The 21,807-nt window shown below is 50.3% G+C and overlaps 1 protein-coding gene across 3 annotated transcripts in view; it reads right to left on the bottom strand.

The window, feature by feature from the left end:
* The window catches only part of PKP3 (plakophilin 3), a 48,303-nt gene extending 36,435 nt beyond the window's left edge, over positions 1-11,868 (bottom strand). Inside the window, exon 1 of one of the 3 annotated variants that reach the window (XM_090032331.1) lies at positions 11,773-11,868. Coding sequence is in view for 2 of the 3 variants with exons in the window: in XM_090032330.1 (XP_089888456.1) it covers positions 4,340-4,408 (69 nt within the window). In the remaining variant the exon portion in view is untranslated. Of the gene's footprint in view, positions 1-4,339; positions 4,453-11,772 lie in introns of those variants that run through there. The other 2 variants (XM_090032330.1, XM_090032329.1) reach the window with 2 other exon arrangements.
* Between the last annotated feature and the right edge of the window lie 9,939 nt (positions 11,869-21,807).

Raw genomic sequence — 21,807 nt, 5'->3', positions numbered from 1 at the left:
TGTGCCAGAGCTATTTCAACGGGGAGAGAGGGTGCTGAGGTTTACAGTGTCATTTCAATTTGGGGAGAAGCAATAGAAGAGTATGACCAGAGGTTCTGAACAGTCTGAGCTATACAAATGCAAATATAAACTTTGTGCTAAGGAATGGTCATACCTGCAAGAGAGGCATTAGCACAAGGTATATGGAGGAATCACAGTAAGGCTGAAGCCATCACTAACCTGCCTGTCCCACCAAACCAGGAAGGCATCTAGATCCCTGTGAACAGTGAACTAAGTAGAGAAATCTGACTTTATTTAGCTGTCTGACTCAGCACACTGAGATCACCACTGGGCAAAGGTGTCCAAAAGACGTGGGATGCAAATCGTTGTAATGAGATTGAGAAACTTAAAAAGTGAGATAATGAGGCCATAGCATGGAGATATCATCACTGGAAAAGTAAAACCAAGTTGTCTTCAGATGCCTTCAAGGCGAGTAATGGCACAGTCCCCTTACTGTTGTGTGGTCAGAAATGGAGAGCAGTGGCTTAGGTGCTAACACAGTATGTCAATACAGTCATGCTGAAGGCAGCTTTGACATTAATCTACGGGGGGAAAAGGTTCATGTCTTTAGTTATGGGACAGCCAAATGCATTACACTGCTATGTAAAAATAACTGCAATGCTAAAGGAAACTGTTAAGGCCTGTTTCACAAGTCAAAAATATAGGCCCTGTCACAGGGAAAACCCATGTTTGTGGGATAGGAAAAACTGGCCATGCTGGAACAAAATAGGCATAGATTTGTTCACATCATTTGAAAGAAAATCCATTTGTCCAAGAGTTATCCTCCCTTCCCTGAGATAGCCCTACTTCTGCTAGAAGATGCTACAGCTAACCAAGCGATTGTACATGTGAAGACCATGCTAGATGTAGTATCTTTGGCGCAGTACTGTCTACGATGGGCCATAGTTTGGTTGGCATGAACATAAGTTGCTTGCAGAGATGTCTGAGCTTGGCCATGTAATCACTAGTCCTCATTACCCCCAACCCAACAGACTACACTAATGAGGCTGGGATTGTTCTTCAGGTGATGTGTTTCTCCAACAAACACCTGAAACTGAAAAACTGGGATACCAGAATCACCAAAGACTGGCAGAGGTATAAAGAGAGACAAAGCAAACCTGATGGCTATATCATCTGGGATGCAAGAGATACCACCAAGTTATGAAAACAATACGATGCATATCTGCGATGGGAAATAGTGGTCACAAAGAGAGTGCCCTGTGCACTCTGACTGGTGGGTTTTTACATGCTCCAGTCCTGTTTTGCCTTGGAAGGGAAGATATGGCACTGGGGACTGCAGCTTTAGGGGCTGAGCCTCCCCGAGGAGCTGGAGGGGTTATGTACAGCCAGATGGAACCAGATGCAGAATAAAGCATAGAGCGATCACTGGGCAGCCCACAAGAGCAACCCCCACCCACCCCTGAGCTCTATTTCCCCTGGCCAAGTGGGCTGAAGGACTGTATTCTCTGGTCACCACATGCCTTTCCATCCCAAAGTCCTTTCCTTTCTGAGTTTGGCAGAGCTCGGGATAGAGCAGCAATAAGTGCTAAAGCAGGGAGTGATTTTTTTCCAATGCTACTACCCGGGACCTCTTGAGAGTATACTGACAATATTTTATAGAAGCAGGATCTTAACTCTGTGGTTCCCCTGTTTTCCCTGTGGCAGGTTAGGGTTGAGGATAGTCTTATGCAGAGTTTAGATTGTTTATATGGGATGGTGTGGATAGGGGGTTGGACCAAATGACCTCTGAGGTCCTTCCCAGCCCTACTTCTCTATGACTCTAAGTGCCTTTCGAAGCACAGCCCAATTTGACCCAGTCATGGCAAGCAGAAGCGCTGCAGTGCATGCCAGGGAGGAAGCGGACGACAGTGTGTTGGAGCATGCATGGGGCAGGGATGATGGAACTTGCTTCCAAGAGGGCCTGAGACCAGCCATTGCACAGTGATTAAAGACCAATTTGGGATGTGAGGTACCATTTTTCTTTCAAGCTTAAATTGGTGGTGGATTAATGGACCTCATAAAAGTGACAGACTGCTGGCCCCAGGAAACCAGCCCAGAGAGGACACACAGCAGATTGCATGCAGGCTTCCTCCTACCTGCTCTGCCAAGGCACTGCCAGCTTGTTTGCAGCCCCCCAACTATTCTACAGCTGTCCCCTTGTCCACCACAGCATCCCTGCTTGTTCCTGGTCAGCCCCCCACCCCCTCACTATCCCACCATCACCCCTAGCTCTTTACCAGTCTGTTTGCACCAAAGCAACAGGGGCATCCCTCTTCCTGCCTCTCAGCTCTGCCAGCACTCTGCAGTCCTACTTGCCCCCTCCTCAGGTGCCATTCTCATTACCTGAGTGCCAAGGCTTATCTGTCCTCAGCTACAGTGCACTTGGCTCTTCCAGCCCTGAGCCCAGGAGGGACTTCCCTGACTTCCCCCAGTCCCTTTCCACCCTTATCAAAGCTGGGATTTGAACCCCTGTCCTGATCTAATGCATGAGCCCTGGGTTCCCTTTTTACAGCAAATTAAATCGTTGAGGCCAGCAGCTGAATTTCTCCTGGGATCACAAGAGCAGTCTTGGCTCTAGTGTGAGAACAGCTGACAGAGCCAGTCCCAGACCCTGGGTCAAAATCTTGGCTGGCACAAACCCTGGTTGATACACTAGTGTCACTTTGGGAGGAACATGCCCCTCACCCCCAAGTGGAAGGTAAGCTTTTTTTGCTGCCGTTGTGGGGTGAGGTGGATGGAGCAGTTGTGCAGCTCCTTGCGCTGTGGGCCAGGTGTGCTGAGGCACCCACAGTAGTCAGGGAACACAGCCATGTTCAGAGAAGGGCTGGCCTGAACCTACAGCTGGAGCAGCAAAGGAGAAGCAGCAAAAAAAAGTCTCCCTGTAAGGCAAGTCCAAACTGGGTTCCTCTGCCACAGCAGCATCCTTTCCCACAACAACTGCCTCAGCTGAGCCCTGAACAAAGAGAGCAGCACCCCAGCCTGTGACCTCACCACTTTGTGTCCCCCTCTTTGTGCTCCATCGTCCCCTCTCTCCCTGGTCCTACTTTGCAAAACCACTGGAAGCACTGAGAGCAATGCCATTACCTTTGTTCCTGTCCCACCAGCAGTCTCCTCACCCTGTGCAGTGGGAACATGGCTCTGGGTCTTGCCCAGGCCACATGGCCACATTGCCCTTTCCTTGAGGCATCACCTGTTATCAGGGGAGGCTAGTGGTGCAGCCTATGGCCCCCAGACACTCCCTGCATAACAGCTGTTGGTACCATCCTCTGGCTCTTAATATCAGCCTAAAGCTGCATAGGAGAGAAGTCCTGAGCTGCCCTGTCGTCTCCTCTTCCTGGGGCAGGGACAATACAGAACATCCCCCAGCACGGCCCAAAGCAGTTCACGAGGGAGATGCACTGCACTGAGTGCCATTATCCTCATCTTATGGGTGGGGAAACTGAGGCACGACAAGGTAAAGGGATATGACCAAGGTCACCCAGAAGGCTTGTGGCAGAGAAAGAAATGGAACCCAGGTCTGCTGAGTGCCAGCCAGTGCTCTGTCCACCAGCTCCACTGCCTGGGCAAAAGCTGTGCTCACTTGGCAGCCCAGGCTCTGCTGCCGCCTGGGGAGCAGCCACCCACACAGGCAGCGCTGCTGGGAGAACACAAGCTGGTACCTGCTCCCCGATGGAGCAGCCAGCCCTGTTCACCTCAGCTGCAGCTGCGTGGCAGGAGGGGATGGTACCATCTTAGGCAGGGCATCCCTCACGATGCTTCTTCCTTCTGAACTGAAGGGGCCAAGTGGCAAAGTCCAAGGGCTGGCACAGAAAATATCCCAAGTCGCTGGCACTGCGGGGGAAATGGCCCTCACCCTCAGGAGCTTTGTCCATACCCAGTGCCTCTGCTCACAGGAACCGACAGCGACAAGTTGGGCTAACACATTAAAGCCTGGGCCTCGCTTTCCCTCTCCACGGCACCTTGCAAGCAGGTCAACAGCCATCAATGCCAGCCAGTCACCCCTGCAATGCAGCTGGAAGCCAAGGGGGTTTGCAGCCTCTCTACCAAAGATGCCTCAGCCCCTGTCTGCGCCCATGTGCTGGCAGCAGGTATCCCCAAGAGCTTCTCAACCCATGTTAGCACTGACCTCCCACCTCACCCAGAAGAGTCCTGGCATAAAGCCACAATGTGCTCCTGCTTGGGTTGGGGCTCAGAGCAGCCTTGCACCTACTATTAAGCCATGCACATGAAACCCCCACCATCACCACCCTCTGAGGGACCAGACTGCTTTGCAAAGGAGAGAAGGACCTGGGAGACATACCCTGCTGGGCGCCTGGGGGTGTGCATTGCCTTGCACCATTTTCTTGGTGATGGAAGTCGATTCCCACATGCTGTGGCCTGGGGCCGCCAAGGTCCCTAGGCCCAGTGAGGAGGTAGAGATCCCTTTTCCCCAGCCAGGCAGGAGGATGACAATGACTGCGCAGCTGTGCAGGAGCCGTGTCTGTGCAGCTCAGGAACAAGTTGGGCTGGGAGTGGGGAGCAGGTGACGCCCACTGATGTTATCCAACCGGTTGCTTTGCCTTTGTTGTGCGCATTTCAAAAGCAAAATCCTCAGAGCCAAGTTTGTACTTTCTGGGGTTGTGGTGGAGCCTGGCTCTCCCAGCAGCTAGGGCGCCTTGGCATGGGATAGAAAGGCAGACCTTGGGGAGGCGCCAGGACTTTCTTGGGGCTCTCTGAGCTGTCCTGACCTGCTGCGCAAAGCTCCCTAAAGCCTCCAGAGCTGGGCCCACACCTGTGCTGGTCATGAAGGCTGAGCCAGCTGCAGGGAGGAAACTCTGAGCTGGCTGGGCCATTGTTCCTGGCTTGCCTCGATGCTGCATCATCAACACCAAGGCCTGGCCACTTCGCTGTCTGCTTCCAGGACCTTGCAAGCCTCCATTCCCCCTCTCTCTCACGGACACGTACACACACCCATCTCCATTTCCACTCTCCCTCACACACTCGCACCCCCCCATTCCCTCTCTCTCTCTTACACTCACCCCCCCGCCTTCTTCCCCATTCCTATTACAGGGTCGGAGGGAGCCATAACCAACACAGGAAGCTGGCATCATGCACTGTGTTGTATGGCGTGGCAACTGGCACTAACAAGGCCTGATGCTACTGCCTCAGAGCGTTGGCAGCCTAGGGGTGTAGTCAGGGTGCCCAGGGTGATGGAAGAGGGAGAGTCCCTAAATTCCCACAGAGCAGCCAGCAGGGGCATGGCTGGGTGCCTGTTCTGGGCAGAAGGGACAGCAAGGATGATGTCCCACTGTTAGGGATTATTTGTGGGGGGGAAGGACATACCAAAATGGCAGTGCCAGGCAGTGCTGAAGGCATCAAAGGAAGCAACAGTTGAGTCATCAGCAAGGAAAGGCAGAGTAGGGAGGAGTCAGCTTTATGCATGGCATCCTGTGCTGGAAACATCTTCAGTGTAAAGCTGTGGCAGCTGAGCTAGCAGCAGGGCCTGACACAGGCATGGGCAAACTGGGTGGCCACCTGGGGCCCAGACAAAAAGGGGGCCTGTTGTGTGATTATTATTATCATTATCTCTGGTGAAGTGGGGCCCGATATTAAAAGTTCGCCCAGGGCCACCAGGCATCTCGGTATAGCATTGGCTAGCAGAATCCTTGCACTGTCCCATTGCCCGCTTGCATCTACCAGGCAACACAAGGTCGCCCCCCTTGCACAGTCCTTGCTGCCATCCTGCCCCTTCTCCAGTGGGATCCCAAGAGTTAAGGGATTCGATTTCCCCCTGTAACACGTCTGGCAGAATTGCTTTTGCAATTACCAGGGAAGGGAGTGATGCTCTAGGTGCAGGGGGGTAGGAGCAATGCTCTAAGTGCAGGAGCTTTCTGCACTGACAGGGACAGGATTAGCAAAGAGCAGCTGGGAGGCAGAGGTGCTGAAAGCAGGCATCTGAACATGCTGAACCAGTTTAGGGCTTTGACCTTAGTAGCTGCTTAAACTTAAAGTACTTGGGCCCACCTACGCTTCATGTGCAGTGGGGTTCCCTATTGTGGATTAGCTTTAGCTCCCAGATAGCCTAAACCTACACAGAGAAGACCCTGCAAGAGGATAGTGCTTCTAAGTCCCTGACCCTGCCAAGGAGCATGGGCTGATGTGCATTGTTACATTTGTCCTAGGCCTTCATAAATAAATGGCTCTGGCTCCAAAGTGTGGAAAAGAGCGCTGCCAAACTGGCAGGCATAGAATATGTTGCAAAGTAAAACTCTACATGCATTGGCATTAGCAGATTCAGCAGAAAGTAACTTTAGATTCACACATATAGATTAAACACATTGTCATATCTCATGTATGACACCACATAGCAATGGGCTTAGAGGCTGCAAAGTCCCACCCAGCTTATGGCAACCACATCCTGAGCAACCCCAAAATAGATGTTTTGTCCAAAAGGGTACACAAGTCCAGCCTCTTCTATCCTGTAGTCTACAGAGCCTCCCCTCACACCAGATAGCAAACAGAGATGCTTTAGCGCAAAAAACCCCAGAGCTAATAAAGCCAAATTGTGCCATGATGTGGAAGACAAGTGTGCTACTGATGCCTCGGGCCTGTGCAATAGTGGGGAATTTGCTGTAAAAACATCAGCACAGTGTTCATGGAGGACAGATTATGAATCTGGAGCAAGGGTTGGAAACATCAGGACCAGTGATAGAGCTAAGACCACCATACAGAAATGTCCGTGCTCCCTGATTGGGCTGTTACAGAGAACTGCTGAGCTACTGATAAACTGGCTAGGCTTCCTGTGGCAACACAAAGTCCGTATGGGGCCAGCTGTCCAAGCATTTATCTGGCTTCCTGGGCAGGTTTTACTGCTGGTGCTGAACTCTGGGCTGCTGTGATTAGACTGTATCCAAGTGTAAGGCTACCTTGAACATGTCTACAGAACTCTATGATCACAGAGATGAGCGGCTTGGCTGCACCTAAAACAACCCTTTTCTGCTCCCCTTCTTCCGCCCTTTGCCTCTCTCTCTGCTGTCTCCCCAGCTCTCTCTCCTCTCCTTTGCTCCATCTCTCTCTAACCCTTGCTGAGCCTAGCAACACAGGGTGCCAGGCTGAAAGGAGGCCACGTTTAGGGCTCCATCCCCAGGTCCTTGCTACCATGGTCCTTGTGTATCACAGCCAGCTCCATGATTGCAACTCAGTTCAGAGCAGCAGTGATGGGCATTTTGGCCTTCTGCTGGCTCCTTGGAAGCTTGCATAAACCAATCCTACTCCAGCACCTGGAGGCATTTACATTGCAGAAACCACCCATACCAACTGATGGCCTTGTCAGCACCGAGATCAAGAACAGGTCCCAGCTCCTTCTCCAAGCAGTCCCTCTGGGCTAGGGTGGAGTGCTGTTGGCAAAACCCTATGGAGGAAACTTGTGCTGTTGCTGCTGCCCTTGCTGTTTCTGTTCTATAAGTAAATAAAGGACTGCAGTAGCTAGGGCTGCTGCCTGGTCCCTGTTACTCATGTTAAAGTCTAATGGATGATAGCTCGTCAGAGCTTATGCATGGCCAGGAAATGCATCAGCATGGTCTATGCAAGCAGCCCACTGCCCTGGGATGAGGCACTTCTCACAAAGGATCAGCAATAAGTACAGGACAAGAGAGGTAGTGGAGCCAGGAGCGAGGGACTCTCCAACCAACTCTGTGTGGCATCTCACCTTCTCTTGCAAAGCAAGGGTGGCCTATTTTGCCGCAAGGGAATGAACAAGCCTGACTGAGCTGGAGATTGCCCTAATCCTTCAAGTATCTGTTGTTTGGGTTCCCCAAAACCAGCCTGAGCTCACAAACCTTTTTCCTCCTGCAATTTATAGCTCAGCACTGACACACTTGAGAAACCAAGATCCTTGCAAAGCCGTATCTTCCCTTGGTACGAACTGATGCATCCGCATTGAAATCAACACAGAGCATTCAAGTCCAAAGAGCCCCACTGCTTTGCACCAGCTGAGAGTCTGGATTCATAATTTACTAGCTAGTTATTTTTCCTGGGGAGGTATGATGGGCATCAGGGACAGAAGACCCCTCACTAGGGTAAGGGGTGGGGTGGCCTGCAGCCACTGAATCATTCTGCTTTTCATGGGGGCAAGGATACTCCCCTACCAGTGAGAACCTTAGTATGTGCTATCTTTGTTATTATATGGTTTGTTTCCCATCTGTTTCTCTCGCCCCTCCTTTCGTGGTTAGAAACGCACATTTCAGCTTAATTTACAAACCCAATGACACAAAATGCATTTTCCCCTCCCTAGCCTATTACACTTTCGCTCCTACTGTTTCCTGCTCTGAAACCTTCATTATGTTAACTGCTTCCTCAAGGGGCCATTGTCAGCCTCCATTAAACCAGATGCTCCCCAGTGACAGAAGGAGGCTGGGTCCTTGATGACACCCATCATTAACCTTATTAAACTACAGGAGAGTCTGTCCCTGGTAATCATTCAGCTCCGCAGCATGCTCCTATGAGGAAGATCAGGCTGTGACAAGACCAAAAAAGAAGGGTGTCTCTCAGCCTTAATTGCCTTCCCTGCTGGCTGGCAATACTGAAACTTCTCTTAAGAGCTAGACCTGAAATTTTGCTAATAGCCTTTTTTAAAAATTGAAACAAAAAGGCTTTTATGTTCATTTAAAAAATGGGAACTTTCACAAACATATTTTAATTTTGCATTAATTTTTCAAAGACGTTACAAAATATTTCAGTTTTCCCTTCTTATTAAACTTTTGCTTGATCCTCCTAGTCACATGGCATTTGCCTCCAAAGAAAAAAAGAGATTAAAAGATGACATTGAAACTTCACTGTGGAAGATTCTAGTTTTCACAATGAAAAAAGGACAGATCTGACACGGTGACATTTTCTATAAAAAAATTTAAAAGCTTGCCTAGCTCCTGTGTGTTCTTTTTTTAAAGGGTGAGCCAAGGACATCTTTCACATTTTCACCATTTCTCCAAGATTTTCTCATTTTTTTGCCCAGCTCAGTCCCTTGCAACTTATTGCTTAGCTGTCCAGACTCTTATTAAAAGTGATAAAGCTTTCCCTGATGTTAAATCCAAAGAATCTCAGGCAAGACTTTAAAAAAAACAACCCAGGGGCCTAAAATTAGTCCCCTAGAAATTTATTTTGGTACCTAAATAAATGACCTCATTGTCAGCAATGCAGAGCCCTCAGGAGATCCCAGCACAGACAACAGAAGGTCTGAATCCTCAGAAGCTTTGAAAATTAGGCCATGTGCTCACTTATCTTGGTCTCAGACATAGGGGCTATATTTGTAGCTAATGATACTTGACTTTTTTGTCAAGCACCTTAGGATCTGTGGATGGATAGTGCTATATAAAAGCAAAAGTCCTGATTCACAAAAATAACTGAGCCATGCTAAAGTCACTAAGCCATAGGCTTAAATTTAGTCACTTGCTAAAGTCCCTTGCTGAATGGAGGCCTCGGTACATGAAGTGATCATTTAATGAAGGTACTGTACTTCCATCAGCCAGCGGTCACTCCCAGTGTGCTGGGGTCTGAGGTCTGTATCGACTCCTCAAGGAACGTCCCACCACACGTGGAGGTTTCCTTTGAGTTCTGCCCTCTGACCGGTGCCCAGCTCAGCCTGCCCTACATGACACCATTGCCCAAGCAGATGAGCAAGAGACAATACAATACAGCATCAGGAGCAGAGCAAGGCTGACCTTTCGGGAATCGGCAGGGGCAGCCCCCGTGGGCACTGCATTGCAGGAAGGACAGCAAAGGACACCGGTGGCAACAGACGCCTGCTTGTGTACATCTGCACTGCATCCACCCCATGGCCAGTGACCATCCACATTGAAGACCCTCATGCTTGTCTCCATAGTGTCTGCTTCCCCCCACCCAACCCTAACCCTAACCCTGCTCCCCCTCCCCCAGCCATTTGACCAAGAAACCAGAAGCTGGAGTCCTGACTTGCTGGAGCCCCTTCCCCTGCTGCGCCGCATTCAAGCCTAGGGAAATCTTCCAGCAGCAATCCCACAGTCTCCTGTTTATGACTCCCTGCCCTTCTGCACCCTGTTTTTTTTTGCCTTGACTGCCCATAAACATGTAGCAAACAGAGAAATTCCTGGAAGAGCTCTGCTCCAGGAACAGAAAGTGCAGCCTGCAGCATGACAGAAGTCAAGTTATAGACAGGGATGGGTGGCCCACATGGCTCAGGCTGGGTGAAGGCCACTCTTGAGGGCCAGTTTCTTTTCCCATGCCAGAAGGGAGGGGGCAGGGAAGCATCCTCCTGGCATGAAGCTAGCAACCGATCCCCTTGCCTCAGTGAAGCGTACTTCCACCACTGGCCCAGCCCCAGATCACCTATGGTGCAGCTTTGGGGCAGAAGAACATAAAGGAAACTAGCCCGTGCCTCCTTCCTACTCTGTCCAGATATGAGATCCAGAAATGGTTAAAACCTTCCAGGAATGGTCAGGATGCAAAACTGGGATGAGCTGCCTCCTTTTGCAAACTAGCGGACTCACCTACTCCTGGCATCAAGGAGACAGGGTCCCACAAGGTCTGAACCTCATTGGTATGAGCCCTGCAGGAAGCACAGGGCCTGGTTGCAGAAGGAACAGTCTGTTCCCAGGCTCATCCTTGGGGAAAGACAGATGCAGATGTGCAGGGACAGATCTGAGAGGACTAGGGGAGGAGAGGGAATAGGAAATGCTTAGAAAGGGAACCTATCCCCATGTGCCTCAGGTTCCTAATCTGAAAGGAAGGCAACATACTCATAGAGTCATAGAGAAGCAGGGCTGGAAGGGACCTCCAGACATCATCTAGTCCAACCCTGCCTGAGGCAGGGTCATCCCTGTCCAAACCATCCCCTACAAACCATAATCTAAACTCTACATAAAACTATTGTCAATCCTAACAAAACAAAAACCTAAAACCCTAACTTGTTAAAACGGAGGCCTGGACAGTCTGTGCCCAGAGGGAACCACAGCAGCCAACATGCTGCTTCTATGAAATGTTGTCAATATATGTGCAAGAGATCCCGAGTAGAGGGTCAAGCCCACCACTGCAGAGGAAGGCAAAATCCCCCAGTCTGTACTAATCTGACCATGGGGTAAAATTCCTTCCTGGCCCCAAATATAGAGATCCATATGACCTTGAGTGGAGGGGCAAGATGCTCTAGCCGGGAACCTCTGGCTTTGTTCCCAGAAGAAGCACTGGCACACCCCCCAGCCTTGGCTGTAGCTAACACCCAGTGCCTCTGAGGTGGGCTTAAAAATACCCTGACACATTTACACTACACTCTTGGGAGTGTAGTTGGCTTGGTTTGTACTTGAACATTGCTGGGAAGATGTGAAGAGTTCAGGACCCTTGCTATTCTAAATCACAGGGAAACACCATGGAGCCTGAAGCTCTCTTGCTGAGGCATTTTGGTGCATTTGCTTGTGCTGTTCTTCCAAATTCCAGATCCAATACAGGTTTCCCTTGCTTTATGCTGTATATCAGTGTTCCCTCTAAGTTGCGCGGTGTGTGCAGGTGCACTTATGCCACATTGCCAGGCACACCTATGCAGCCGCGCATGCCATGCAGCTTAGAGGGAACACTGCTGTACATGCGTTCCTGGAAAACAGTGCATAACTCCAATTCGCATACAGGGAACCCACTTTACAATGTAACAAATAGGGATACATTCCAAGATCTCAACTGTGCTGACCCTCAGACTCATTTCTACCACTTTTACAAGACAACTTTGGTACTTACCAACAGCAGTCAGTACACACAAGCACAGGGCAGTATTATAATGGGGATGGCAACTACAGAAACGTGTCAGACAGCAAGCGAGGAACACAGATCCACACAGGAGACTATATTTTGGTGTACATCACTCCCACAATGCACCACACAAAGCAGCTGACTGCAGGCGTCCACCACACCAATCACATAAGAGTGAATTTACCTCACATATAAGGAATTTTTGGTATAAAAAGGGTCATTGCATAAGAGCAAATTTGCACATACAGAACCCGCATAGAGCAAGGAAAACTTGTACTCTTTTTCCAGGTGTCTCCAGGGTCAGAGAGTGGCTGTGTGTGATGGGGTCTGAATAAGATGGAGTTGGTGGGGGGTCTCTTAGGGACCCCCCCAAAGAGTTTCCCTCTCCCTTGGAGTCAGCAAGAGATTCATGTTGGGCTTCCTGTGTGGGCTATAGAGAGGGGCTGTTTTGGAGCTGCAGTACAGCTGGACCAGTATCCACTGCTGATCAAGGCCACACGACTATCTGTAGAGCAGGGCAGCTGCACGGCAGGTTAGTGAGGGTTTCCTTTATGCACTGTGCGGTGCGGGAGCTGTGCTTTAAACCAGTGTTTCCCAACCAGCGTTTCCCAACCAGCATGCCACCTGTTCACAGAAATGAACAGGTGTGCTGCAGAATTTAGCCATGGCAATGAGCTACAATTAGGTATGAGGATGGGGAATGCCTTAACAGGTGTGCCATGGAAACTTTTTATTAATGTAAGTGTACCTTGGGCTGGAAAAGGTTGGGAAACACTGCTTTAAACCCTTCTCCCCCCACCACACACACACTGGGTAGAGTCTGATGGTTCAAGGGACTGTGTGCCTCCTGGATGGAGAGGCGCAGCCATGACAGCCCTCCCCACCTCCACAAGAAACAAAAAGAGAGGGCTCCCACTGAGCCTGGCAGAAAATGAATGGCAGTTCCCATTAGGGTTGCCAACCCTCCAGGATTGCCCTGGAGTCACCAAGAATTAGATATAAATCTCCAGGAGACTGCTGAGAGTCACCCTGGAGATATATGATAGGGCATTCATTAAAATATATATTAAATGTTGAATCCAATTTTATACAGCAGTTCACTGGGTTTTTAAAATGTAATAGCAATGTGCATTTGCCTTCCTGATGTAAAGTCTATGCCTTGTAATCCGTAACTGATATATGCAAGCACATTGGCGTTCTGGAAATAAATCTCCGGAATAAATTCAAGCAAAGTTGGCAACCCTAGCTCTCACTGTACTAGCAGGTGTGCGTGCACGCGTTGCAGCACTATGGGTGCATAGCCAGTGCATGTCACCCGGGGAGCCTGCGTTATTTTGTATAGACCCCGCTTCAGGTGGGGCACTCGCCCTCCTCCCCCTTCAGGCTGCAGAGGACGGTCCTCAGTGCTCAACACTGGTACAAGACATTTCTCTCTGGATCAGCACATCTCCTCCCTCCCCTGGCTTCACCCTCTTTGGCTTCCCCGACCAGCAGCTGAGGGGTTTCACAAGGAGCGGTTCCCAGCCGGAGGATGTGTGACACAGCGGCGGGGTGTGGCTGGCCGGGTGGAGCCCCTGGCCTCAGGGCGCGGCTCCAGCACTTCTCATCAAGTCCGAGCCTGTGCCTGGGCATCAAAGGCAGAGAGGCCTGGTCTCCTCTTCCTCCTCCTTCCCTCCCCCTTAGGCAGAAAATGGAGACTGGTGATAAATGTGAGCAGGCCCTGCACTGGGCGCCAGAGTGGTCCCTCCTCTGACACTGCTCAGGGCTAGGGTGGCTGTCGAGGTACCTCAAGAATACAGGACAGTTGTGTTTAGTGCAACTGCCCCCACCACCATGAACGTTGTGTACCTCCCAAGGCTGAGGGGGCACGGTGAGCTCCCGCAGGCGGCGATGTCGGCAGTGGGGGCATGGTGGCAGCGAGCGGGGGGCTCCCGCAGGCAGCCATGGCGCTGTCAGCAGCGGGCCAAGCAGGCAGCTCCCGCAGGTGGCCACAGCGGTGTCAGCACCGGGGGGTGGGGAGAGAAGGGGTGCCAAGCAGTGAAAAAGAGGACATAAAAGTATCCAATTTCATAACAATAGAGGACAGAGGACCAGAAAATGGGACTGTCCTCTATAAAACCTGACGAATGGCCACCCAACTCAGGGCTATGGGGCCTTCCCCACCGCACCGTGCAGCAATGCTATGCTCTCCCTTCACCCTATAGCAGCTACTGCTTGTTCTCACTCCTCCTCACCCTGCCCCAGCCGCTCAGCGTCCTCCCTTCAGACAAACATCAAGTCAGTTCCATCTTCTCCCCGCCTCAGAGGCTTTACGCCCACTCCTTCTCCCCCACTCGGACCAGTTTAGTGATGTCTATCTCTAGCACCCAAGTCACTCTTCTCTACTTCAGCTTTCTCTGTCCCTCCATACTCCTCTGTATAATGGCATTGCCAGTCCTTACCAGCTGGCTAAGCTCTCCTCCCTGGGATGATGTCCACTCACTGTAGAGTTAACTCCAGCGAGCAGCCCCTGGAAGCAAGTATGCATCCAGGATAGCCTAGCCTAGAGCAGCCACAGTGCATAGCCCTCCTGAGAGCTTTCTGGGGCACATCCCAGTCTCCTTTGTGATACTGTCATTTTTCCCCAGTGAATTGTTGGAGACTGTCCTGGGGCACTGAAAGGGCTCTTATCCTGAATGGCCAAATAGCTGAAGGCTTTATATCACAGGGCACATACCCCTCTACAAGGGAACCCTATGCTGAGAGGAAGAAAGCGGGTATCTTCAGATTTTACCCCACTTCTACAAAAATGTGTTTATATCACTTGGGACACTTGGGAGGCCTTGGTGAACTGTCAACACTCAGTTGATTTAGCATGCATCCTTGCTGCAACATGAGTGAGTGAAAACCAAATCCAGGCATTCGATAGACCAGAGACCCTGTGCCCTTGACGCCGTATAGCTAACGCATCAGAAAAACTTTGGCTCAGCAAGGCCTAGCTTTAAGCAGGCCCCCCTTTCCCTTCATGACCCTTTTACTTTGTTTAATAAGGTCTCAGCTTCTAACCAAGGTTCCTCTCTTTCTTCTCCCTTCCTGGAAGGTGTTAAAGACCAGACTAAGATAGTACCAGGCCCAGCTGGGCTGTCAAAAATATAGTGAGCAGGGAGTTTCAGGGCTCTTGCAGATCACAGCTGGGAAGATGGTAAGTCAAGTGACACATCTTCCAAGAAGATAGGGAGGCTGAACAATGTGGGGAAGGGTGGGGGGGGAACTAATTAGTCTGCATACCAAAGTAAATAGCATGCATTTGCACGCTAACTGTTTTTTTTTTGGGGGGGGGTGTTGAGATCATTAGGATCTGATTGGTTTCTATAGTCATTCAATGAATAGCAAAGGTATAAAAGGTGTGCAAAGGTTTACACATCCAAAACATGAAAGAATAGCTACACTTCCTCTGCTAGCTGGTCTGATCAACCCAGTGGTTAAAACCACTCTAGTTATACTCCCCATGTTCTTTCTTTAAGCTTCTTAGCAATGCAAGCAGCAAACCAGAGAAAAGATAAATGTTGCAGGGCTGCCCATACCTCCCTCTCCCACCCCCCCACAGCCAAACCAATGACAACACTAGACCCTAATCATCACTCCCAGGTGCTCTAACCAGCCCCCGTGTAAAACACTACTAAACACCAAGTCGAGAATTGTGTATATGGTTTGGAGAGGGGCTGGAAGCAACACCCAAACAAGAACCTGAGTTAATTCTCCATGAAGACACAATGTCATAGCAGCTTCATTTCCTGTTGTATCCCTACAGTGGACCAGCTCCCATAAAACTGAGGGGACACTTTTCAAGCTTTCAAAAGAGTTGTAAAAGGCTGTGATATAATGCAGCTACCCCTAGAAGCTGTTCCAGACCTCACTGTGCGAGGCCCTGTACAAACTGGTGCAGGGGGCTGGACCTGATGATCTTCCAAGGTCCCTTCCAGCTTTGCAGTCTATGAATCTATGAACTGCTAGCAAGGGATGTTTTAAGAAGTGTTAGAGATTAGCTTCCCTCTACCTTCCCCTGAACCCTATTCTACCTTCCCCTTCAGGTGGTGCTACTACTTTGCCAATGAATTTTTAAAAGGCAGCTCAAAGTAGCTTGGTACTGACACTTGGGAGAGGCCCACACAAGACAGTTTTACCATGGGCCACATGTCCTTTTTTAACTTCTCTGGCACTTTGAAAAAAGGGCAAGATGATGCCTCTTTCCTTGACTTGACACAGTAGGGACACCGGATTTCCTCTCCCCTTGTTTTGTCAGTGACTGGCGGGTGTCAGGGATGATGCCGGTGATCTCTCACACCTTCAGTGAAGTGAGGAGTATGCTGCAACTCACCCCTTAGCAGCCAGACTACTGAATTTGTGAACCTTTCATACTTCTGTACCCCAAACAATCAGGAAATGGACAAGGTGGCTCTTATTTCCTTTGCTTTTCAAGCTCTGTCCTACTTTCCAGAGATGCAGCATCAGGGATCTTCCCAGGCGAGTGACGCAACGTGGTGCAAAGCCATGATGTCCTCTACTACTTTAGTCTCTGAAGATGTGATGTAAGGGCATGTAGAGTCATGCCCCCACCAATGCAGGTGGCATAGGTCTTATTACATGTCCATAATTGTCAATCTGCTCCTGCCCAAAGCACTCTTCTTTCCTCCCAAATGTACTGTGAGGCGCAGAGCATGCTCTACTGAGACATACTGGCCACATCTATGATACACTTACTGTGCAGTAGTAGAGGTACACTGATTACATTGGTCGCATATTGGATCAACACCAATATAAGGAAAATTGACTGTATTGGCCGATGTGGCTGATAATGCCACTTATAAATACCCCATGCATGTACATCACGCAGGAGGCTAGTAGCGCAGCCTAGCAGCATGGAGAGCAGTTGGGTCCAGCTGGTAAGTGTGTTGTGAGTGAAAGGTGGGGGGTGGGGTAGATCAAGGCCCCAATGGTGAGGGAAGGAGTGGGCCTGGGGCGGGTAGGGGGAATGCAGGGTGGGCGGGAGCAGTTCCGGCTGTTATGCGCATCTTGGGAGGGCATGGGGGGCATGTGCCCCTGGATCTGCATGCAGGGAGAGGGCAGGCTGCAGCTGTGGGCTGGGGCTGGGGCTGGGGTGGTGCTGGGCTTTGCCCAGTGGGGGTTGGGCCATGGCTGTGCTTGGGGTGGGCAGCAGGGTGGGGCAGCTCTAGTTCCCCCATAGCCTCCTCTCAGCACCACCACTGCTGGCCCTGAGTGCAGCCCCAGCCCAAACCCCCACTGGGAAGAGCCTGGTCCTGCCCTCACCCCAGCCCATAGTGGCAGCCCACCCTCGCCCCGTCCGCAGATCCAGGGGCATGCAGCCCCCATGCCTACCTGGAGTGCATGCAGCAGTGGGAGCTGCCCCTACCCCATGCCCCCAGACAAGCTGCTCACAGTTCTGTCTTGTGCCCCATCCTGGCTGTGCAGTGCCTGCTCTCCATGCTGCCCAGCTGCATATTGGAATCAGATCGGTATTGGCCGATATGGCTCATTAAAAATTGGCCATTGGTATTGTCCTGAAAATTCTCTATCAGTGCACCCTTATGCAGTAGTGTCACTGGGCATGAACCATGACACAGCGCTACTGCACAGTAGTAATCAGCTACTGCACAGTAAGCATCACCAGGCAACCATGTGGAGATGCTACTGAGCAGTAATGCCAGTTACTGCACAGTCATTTAGCACTTGGTTATGCAAGTACTAAATGACTGTGCAGTAACAACTGTGCAATTAATGTCTTGTGTAGACATGGCCACTGAGTTTCACGCTGGAGTCCAAGTGGGTCTTTAGGCAACACCATCTTGCCTTCAGCTGACACCAGGTCATTCCACCATCTTCGTGCAACTGCTTGGGGCATAGTTAAACCTTTTTCTACCATCTCCATGATCAAGCCCCGTGATCTGGGCTGGTGGAGGAAAGGCTGAGTTTGCCAAAATGACCATCAATAACCCACATCACTGGGTATGGAAAGAAGGCCATGGGAATGGTCCAAGTCTCAGGAATACACTTGCATAACACCCCTTAGTTGGGATGTCTGGTGAACTTCTCTTTGTGGTCTATCAAGAGGGTCGTATCATTTCTGGTTTACATAACCACACACATGCTGTAAGGGGTAGATGGGGTGTATATAGGCCATTAATGGCTCCAGCACAGCTCCACAGTCTGCCAGCTCACAGCGACTGCAGCTCAAATCTGCTTTTATCTTGGGGTCCAGTAGGATAGAACAATTGGGACAAACTGAAAATGTGAAACACCCAGTGTATGAGCATCCTGCAACATACAAATGTCTGAAGGTCTGCAGGAGCTTCCTCACAAGCACCCAAACTCTCAATGCCACACCCAAGGAGACATGACTACAGACGTGGAATGAGAAGCCGAAGAAAATGCCTGACAGTGAAAAATAGGCATTCCAGTGGCCAAGTTACCACCAGGGGCTGATGAACCATGGCAAAGGTGGCGATGCTTCAACTATTCATACTGGAGTTGGATGCTCCAAGGAACTGATAAAGAAGTGGGGCTATACCATTGGTTCAACCACCTATGACTGCGGCACAGAGCCTCAGACTGTACAATACTTGGTGTAATGCCCACTGCTCGAAGGCACATGTACAATGAAAAAATCTTGCAAAGTACAATAAACAAGCATAAGCTTGTGTAACAAAATGGGCAAATGTGGTGCAGAGACATGAGAAGATGATGATCTTGGGGGTGTCCTTCCCTCACCCGTGCCTGAACTAAAACAATCATCACTTTACAAACATCCGCCCCAGACGTGACTTGTCAGCGCCATATTAGTTACCTACAGCACTGTAACCGGTTTATTAGCCAACTTCATGACTACAATAGCAAACTGCTCCTGGATTGGGATGGCTCTTTATCTGCAGACAGTAGCCCTAAAAGGCCAGAGCAAGTGCCTAGCACAGCCCCAGGCCCCAGATTTACCTTGTTCTGAGCTTACTGTCAGATCAGCCAGAGCATGAAGTCCCACCACACAGTGCTGGTGGGACCACTGCTCCAGAAGCCAGTAAAATCTGCAGTCAGCCACTAAAACCAGCAGGAGCTGTTTCCACCCTTCTGCCTCTCCAGGCAGCTGGAGTGCTATGGCTCCAACTATGATGAAAACATGCCAGCATAGCCTCATGGTGACAGGCTGCTGCTGACATCTCTGCTACCACACCTCAGCTCCTGATCTCTCCTCCTCTTGCGCAAAGAAGCATTACATTAATGTCAGCATTTAGTGCAGGTCATTGTTCTGAGCTGGATCTACGCCTCTCTGCTGGCTGTAGCAAAGGAGAGGGCAGAAATCTGGTGGAGGAACTGGTTTAACCTCAGTGAACCTCCTTGTACCACATCTGCTCCGAGTTCCCAGAATGGACAAGCAAATTCTCTCTCTTTTCACATGGGAAAACATTTGCTGAGTGGTGCAGTGAACCAGAGAAGCTGGGATTCCTCGATTTGCATCCACGTAAGTGAGATGCCATTGTGGATGCCAGACAACATTCACCCTCACCTCCCACCGTGCCATGGTCATGCATCTGCTCTCCCTCCCCCTATGGCTGTTAGCTCTTGCGATACCATCCAGTGGCCTGACAGTGGGCAAGCAGGGCAGGTGCTGTGGGCTGTGCCTAGGGGAAGAAGGGTGCCAGAATGGAGCTGGGGGGTGTGCCTCATTTTCCAGTCCCTTCCTCCCACCTGCACTTTTCCTGCTGCAGCTCTGGCCCTGGCCCAGCAGCAGTGGGGAAGAGAGTAAAGAAATGGCAGTGGCATGTGCTGCAAAAACAATCTGGAGATTTGGTGCTGCTGAAGGCAACATCACCTCTTTTTTTCTGCCTCTGAAAACTGTGTTTTTGGCTGCTCTGCATGCATGTTGGTGACCAGAAAAGCAGGTGATGTCTCCCACCCACAGCAGCAAACCTTCAGCTGCTGCTCTGCCCTCCCCACTGCTGGAGCCAGAGCTGCTGAAGGCAAGGTGCAGAGCACAATACTGGCCAAAGCCCAGTTCTCACCACTTACATCTCCGATATCACCAGAGAGACAGGGCCCATATTTCTGCCCTGTGTTGAAGCAAAACATTTAGGATTTCTTTACAAAGAAGAAAAAGACAGGCACGGAAGGCCCAGGTTTGATTTCCTTTTGCAGGTTATTTCTAACAACTGACCCCACCGGGCTCCTATGTGCCTCTGAGGTTGGAAGGAGTGGGTGAGGGGGGTCACATAGGACTGGGAGGGACCATCCCAGTGGAAGAAAATTCAGGCTCTACCTATTTTTATTTTCCCGTGAATACAGGAGAAGAGAGATAACAGATCAGATGCCTCTCCTGCATGACTTCAAAGGTGAGGTCTCCTGCCCGCTTCCCTGGACTAGCAGGTGTTTGCATCACTGGTGTCAGTTTGGGCCCCTGCCTAATATAGGTAGGGAGGAGCAGCTGTGTCAAGAGAAACAACCCAGATTGAAAATCCCATCACATAGCCCTCTTCCATGGAAAGTATTGTGTAGCCACTAGAGGAACAGGAAGGTTGAGAGAAACAGGTGTGTTGTGAAGACCATTTCTCAGGTAAATTGAGCTTCATAGGAAACTGGAAGAGGTGTGAGATCAAGTATACAGGGCAGTGTGCACCGATTAATTAAGAAAGCTGCTATTTGAACATACAAAACTCTGGGTAAGTACCAGGAAGAGTTGTTTGAAATTTTTGGATTATAGGAAAAAAATCCCAGTAAGTAATTGACTTTGTCCCCTTAAACCAGCAAACCCTCCCCCCTCCCCAATAACCCTGCTGTTCTTCTAGTTTAAGTTGAAATCAGACATTTTGATTTTGAGATCTTTACTCCTTTTTGCCACTAATTGCCACAGTAAGCAGGATGGCAGGGGTAAATGTTGGGTCCCTTATTATATTTTCATTCCCTTTTCTCTCCCCCCCTCCCCCTCCCCTTCTGGGTAAAACTTCTTCTAAGATAAGGAAGTTTGGAAAAGCTACTGCAAGGGAAAGGAGACATGGAAAAATGGGGGGAAAAGAGACTTTGCCATCATTATTCCTACTCTTGCTTTTGAGAGGGTAGGAAAGGACAATGCCATGCAAGACAAAGAAGACAAATCAATACTAAAATACATTTAAAAAACAAACGAACTGGATAATCTTTTAAACAAATGGTTTGGGAAGTTCAACACTTGTCCCAAGACTTTGTCCAGCCTGTCCAGCATTCAGCAGGAGGTGGCCTTACCCTGCTGGGTGAAGCATTGCAACTCAGCAGCTAGGAAAGGAGAGGGGGATCCAGGCAGCTGGCCCCATGGGGCCAACCACTGTACTATGGTCCATCACCAAAGATGGCGTTAGACCCTTGGGGGTCCTATGCTGAGCTGAGATATGGACCCCCTCTTCCCACACCCATACACAGGATGACTTGCACTATAGGCTTCACCCCATAGTCTGAAGCAACAGGTCTTGGTCCCCTCTCCTAACACTAGCTCTGGCTCCTTCAACCCCAGTGTAAGGCTCTTGGTGACCGAGATCAATAGTCAGCAGTGAAACAAGTGGAAGCTGTCCAATCACAGACTGTCCAGGCCTCCATTTTAACAAGCAGCCAGCACTAGGCACTTCAGAGGACGGTGTCTAGAGTGCTGGAGAGAATAATCATGGGATAATCTGCTTGAAGAGGTGTCTCCTTCAGCCCATGAGCCTGAGGTCACACCCTGATGCATGATGGTACCTGTCTCTTCCTTCCAATGGGCAAGGGGGACTTGCTGTCACTCAAGAGAAGCCCTACCACACCACAGCCATGATGGGTACAGGCCTGTACTGCTTGTGGGCACCTTGTGCCTCATTGACGGAATGAGATGTCTCCCCTTCCCAGGCTCTGTGGTCTCTCACCCATGAGGTGGCATTAAGGTGCTCCATGCTGTGCGGGAAGCCTGGTTAGTAAGCAAACCCTGTTCTCCCTGAATCACTGAGTCCCTGTACTTGTGCCTCTCAGCGGGAAGGCTGC

The sequence above is a fragment of the Crocodylus siamensis genome, chromosome 2 (genome assembly GCF_052110815.1).
Source record: "Crocodylus siamensis isolate JL-2025a chromosome 2, ASM5211081v1, whole genome shotgun sequence".
Lineage (NCBI taxonomy): Eukaryota > Metazoa > Chordata > Crocodylia > Crocodylidae > Crocodylus > Crocodylus siamensis.
Note: the sequence above shows the minus strand (reverse complement) of the source record. Positions and strands in the feature narration are given on the sequence as shown.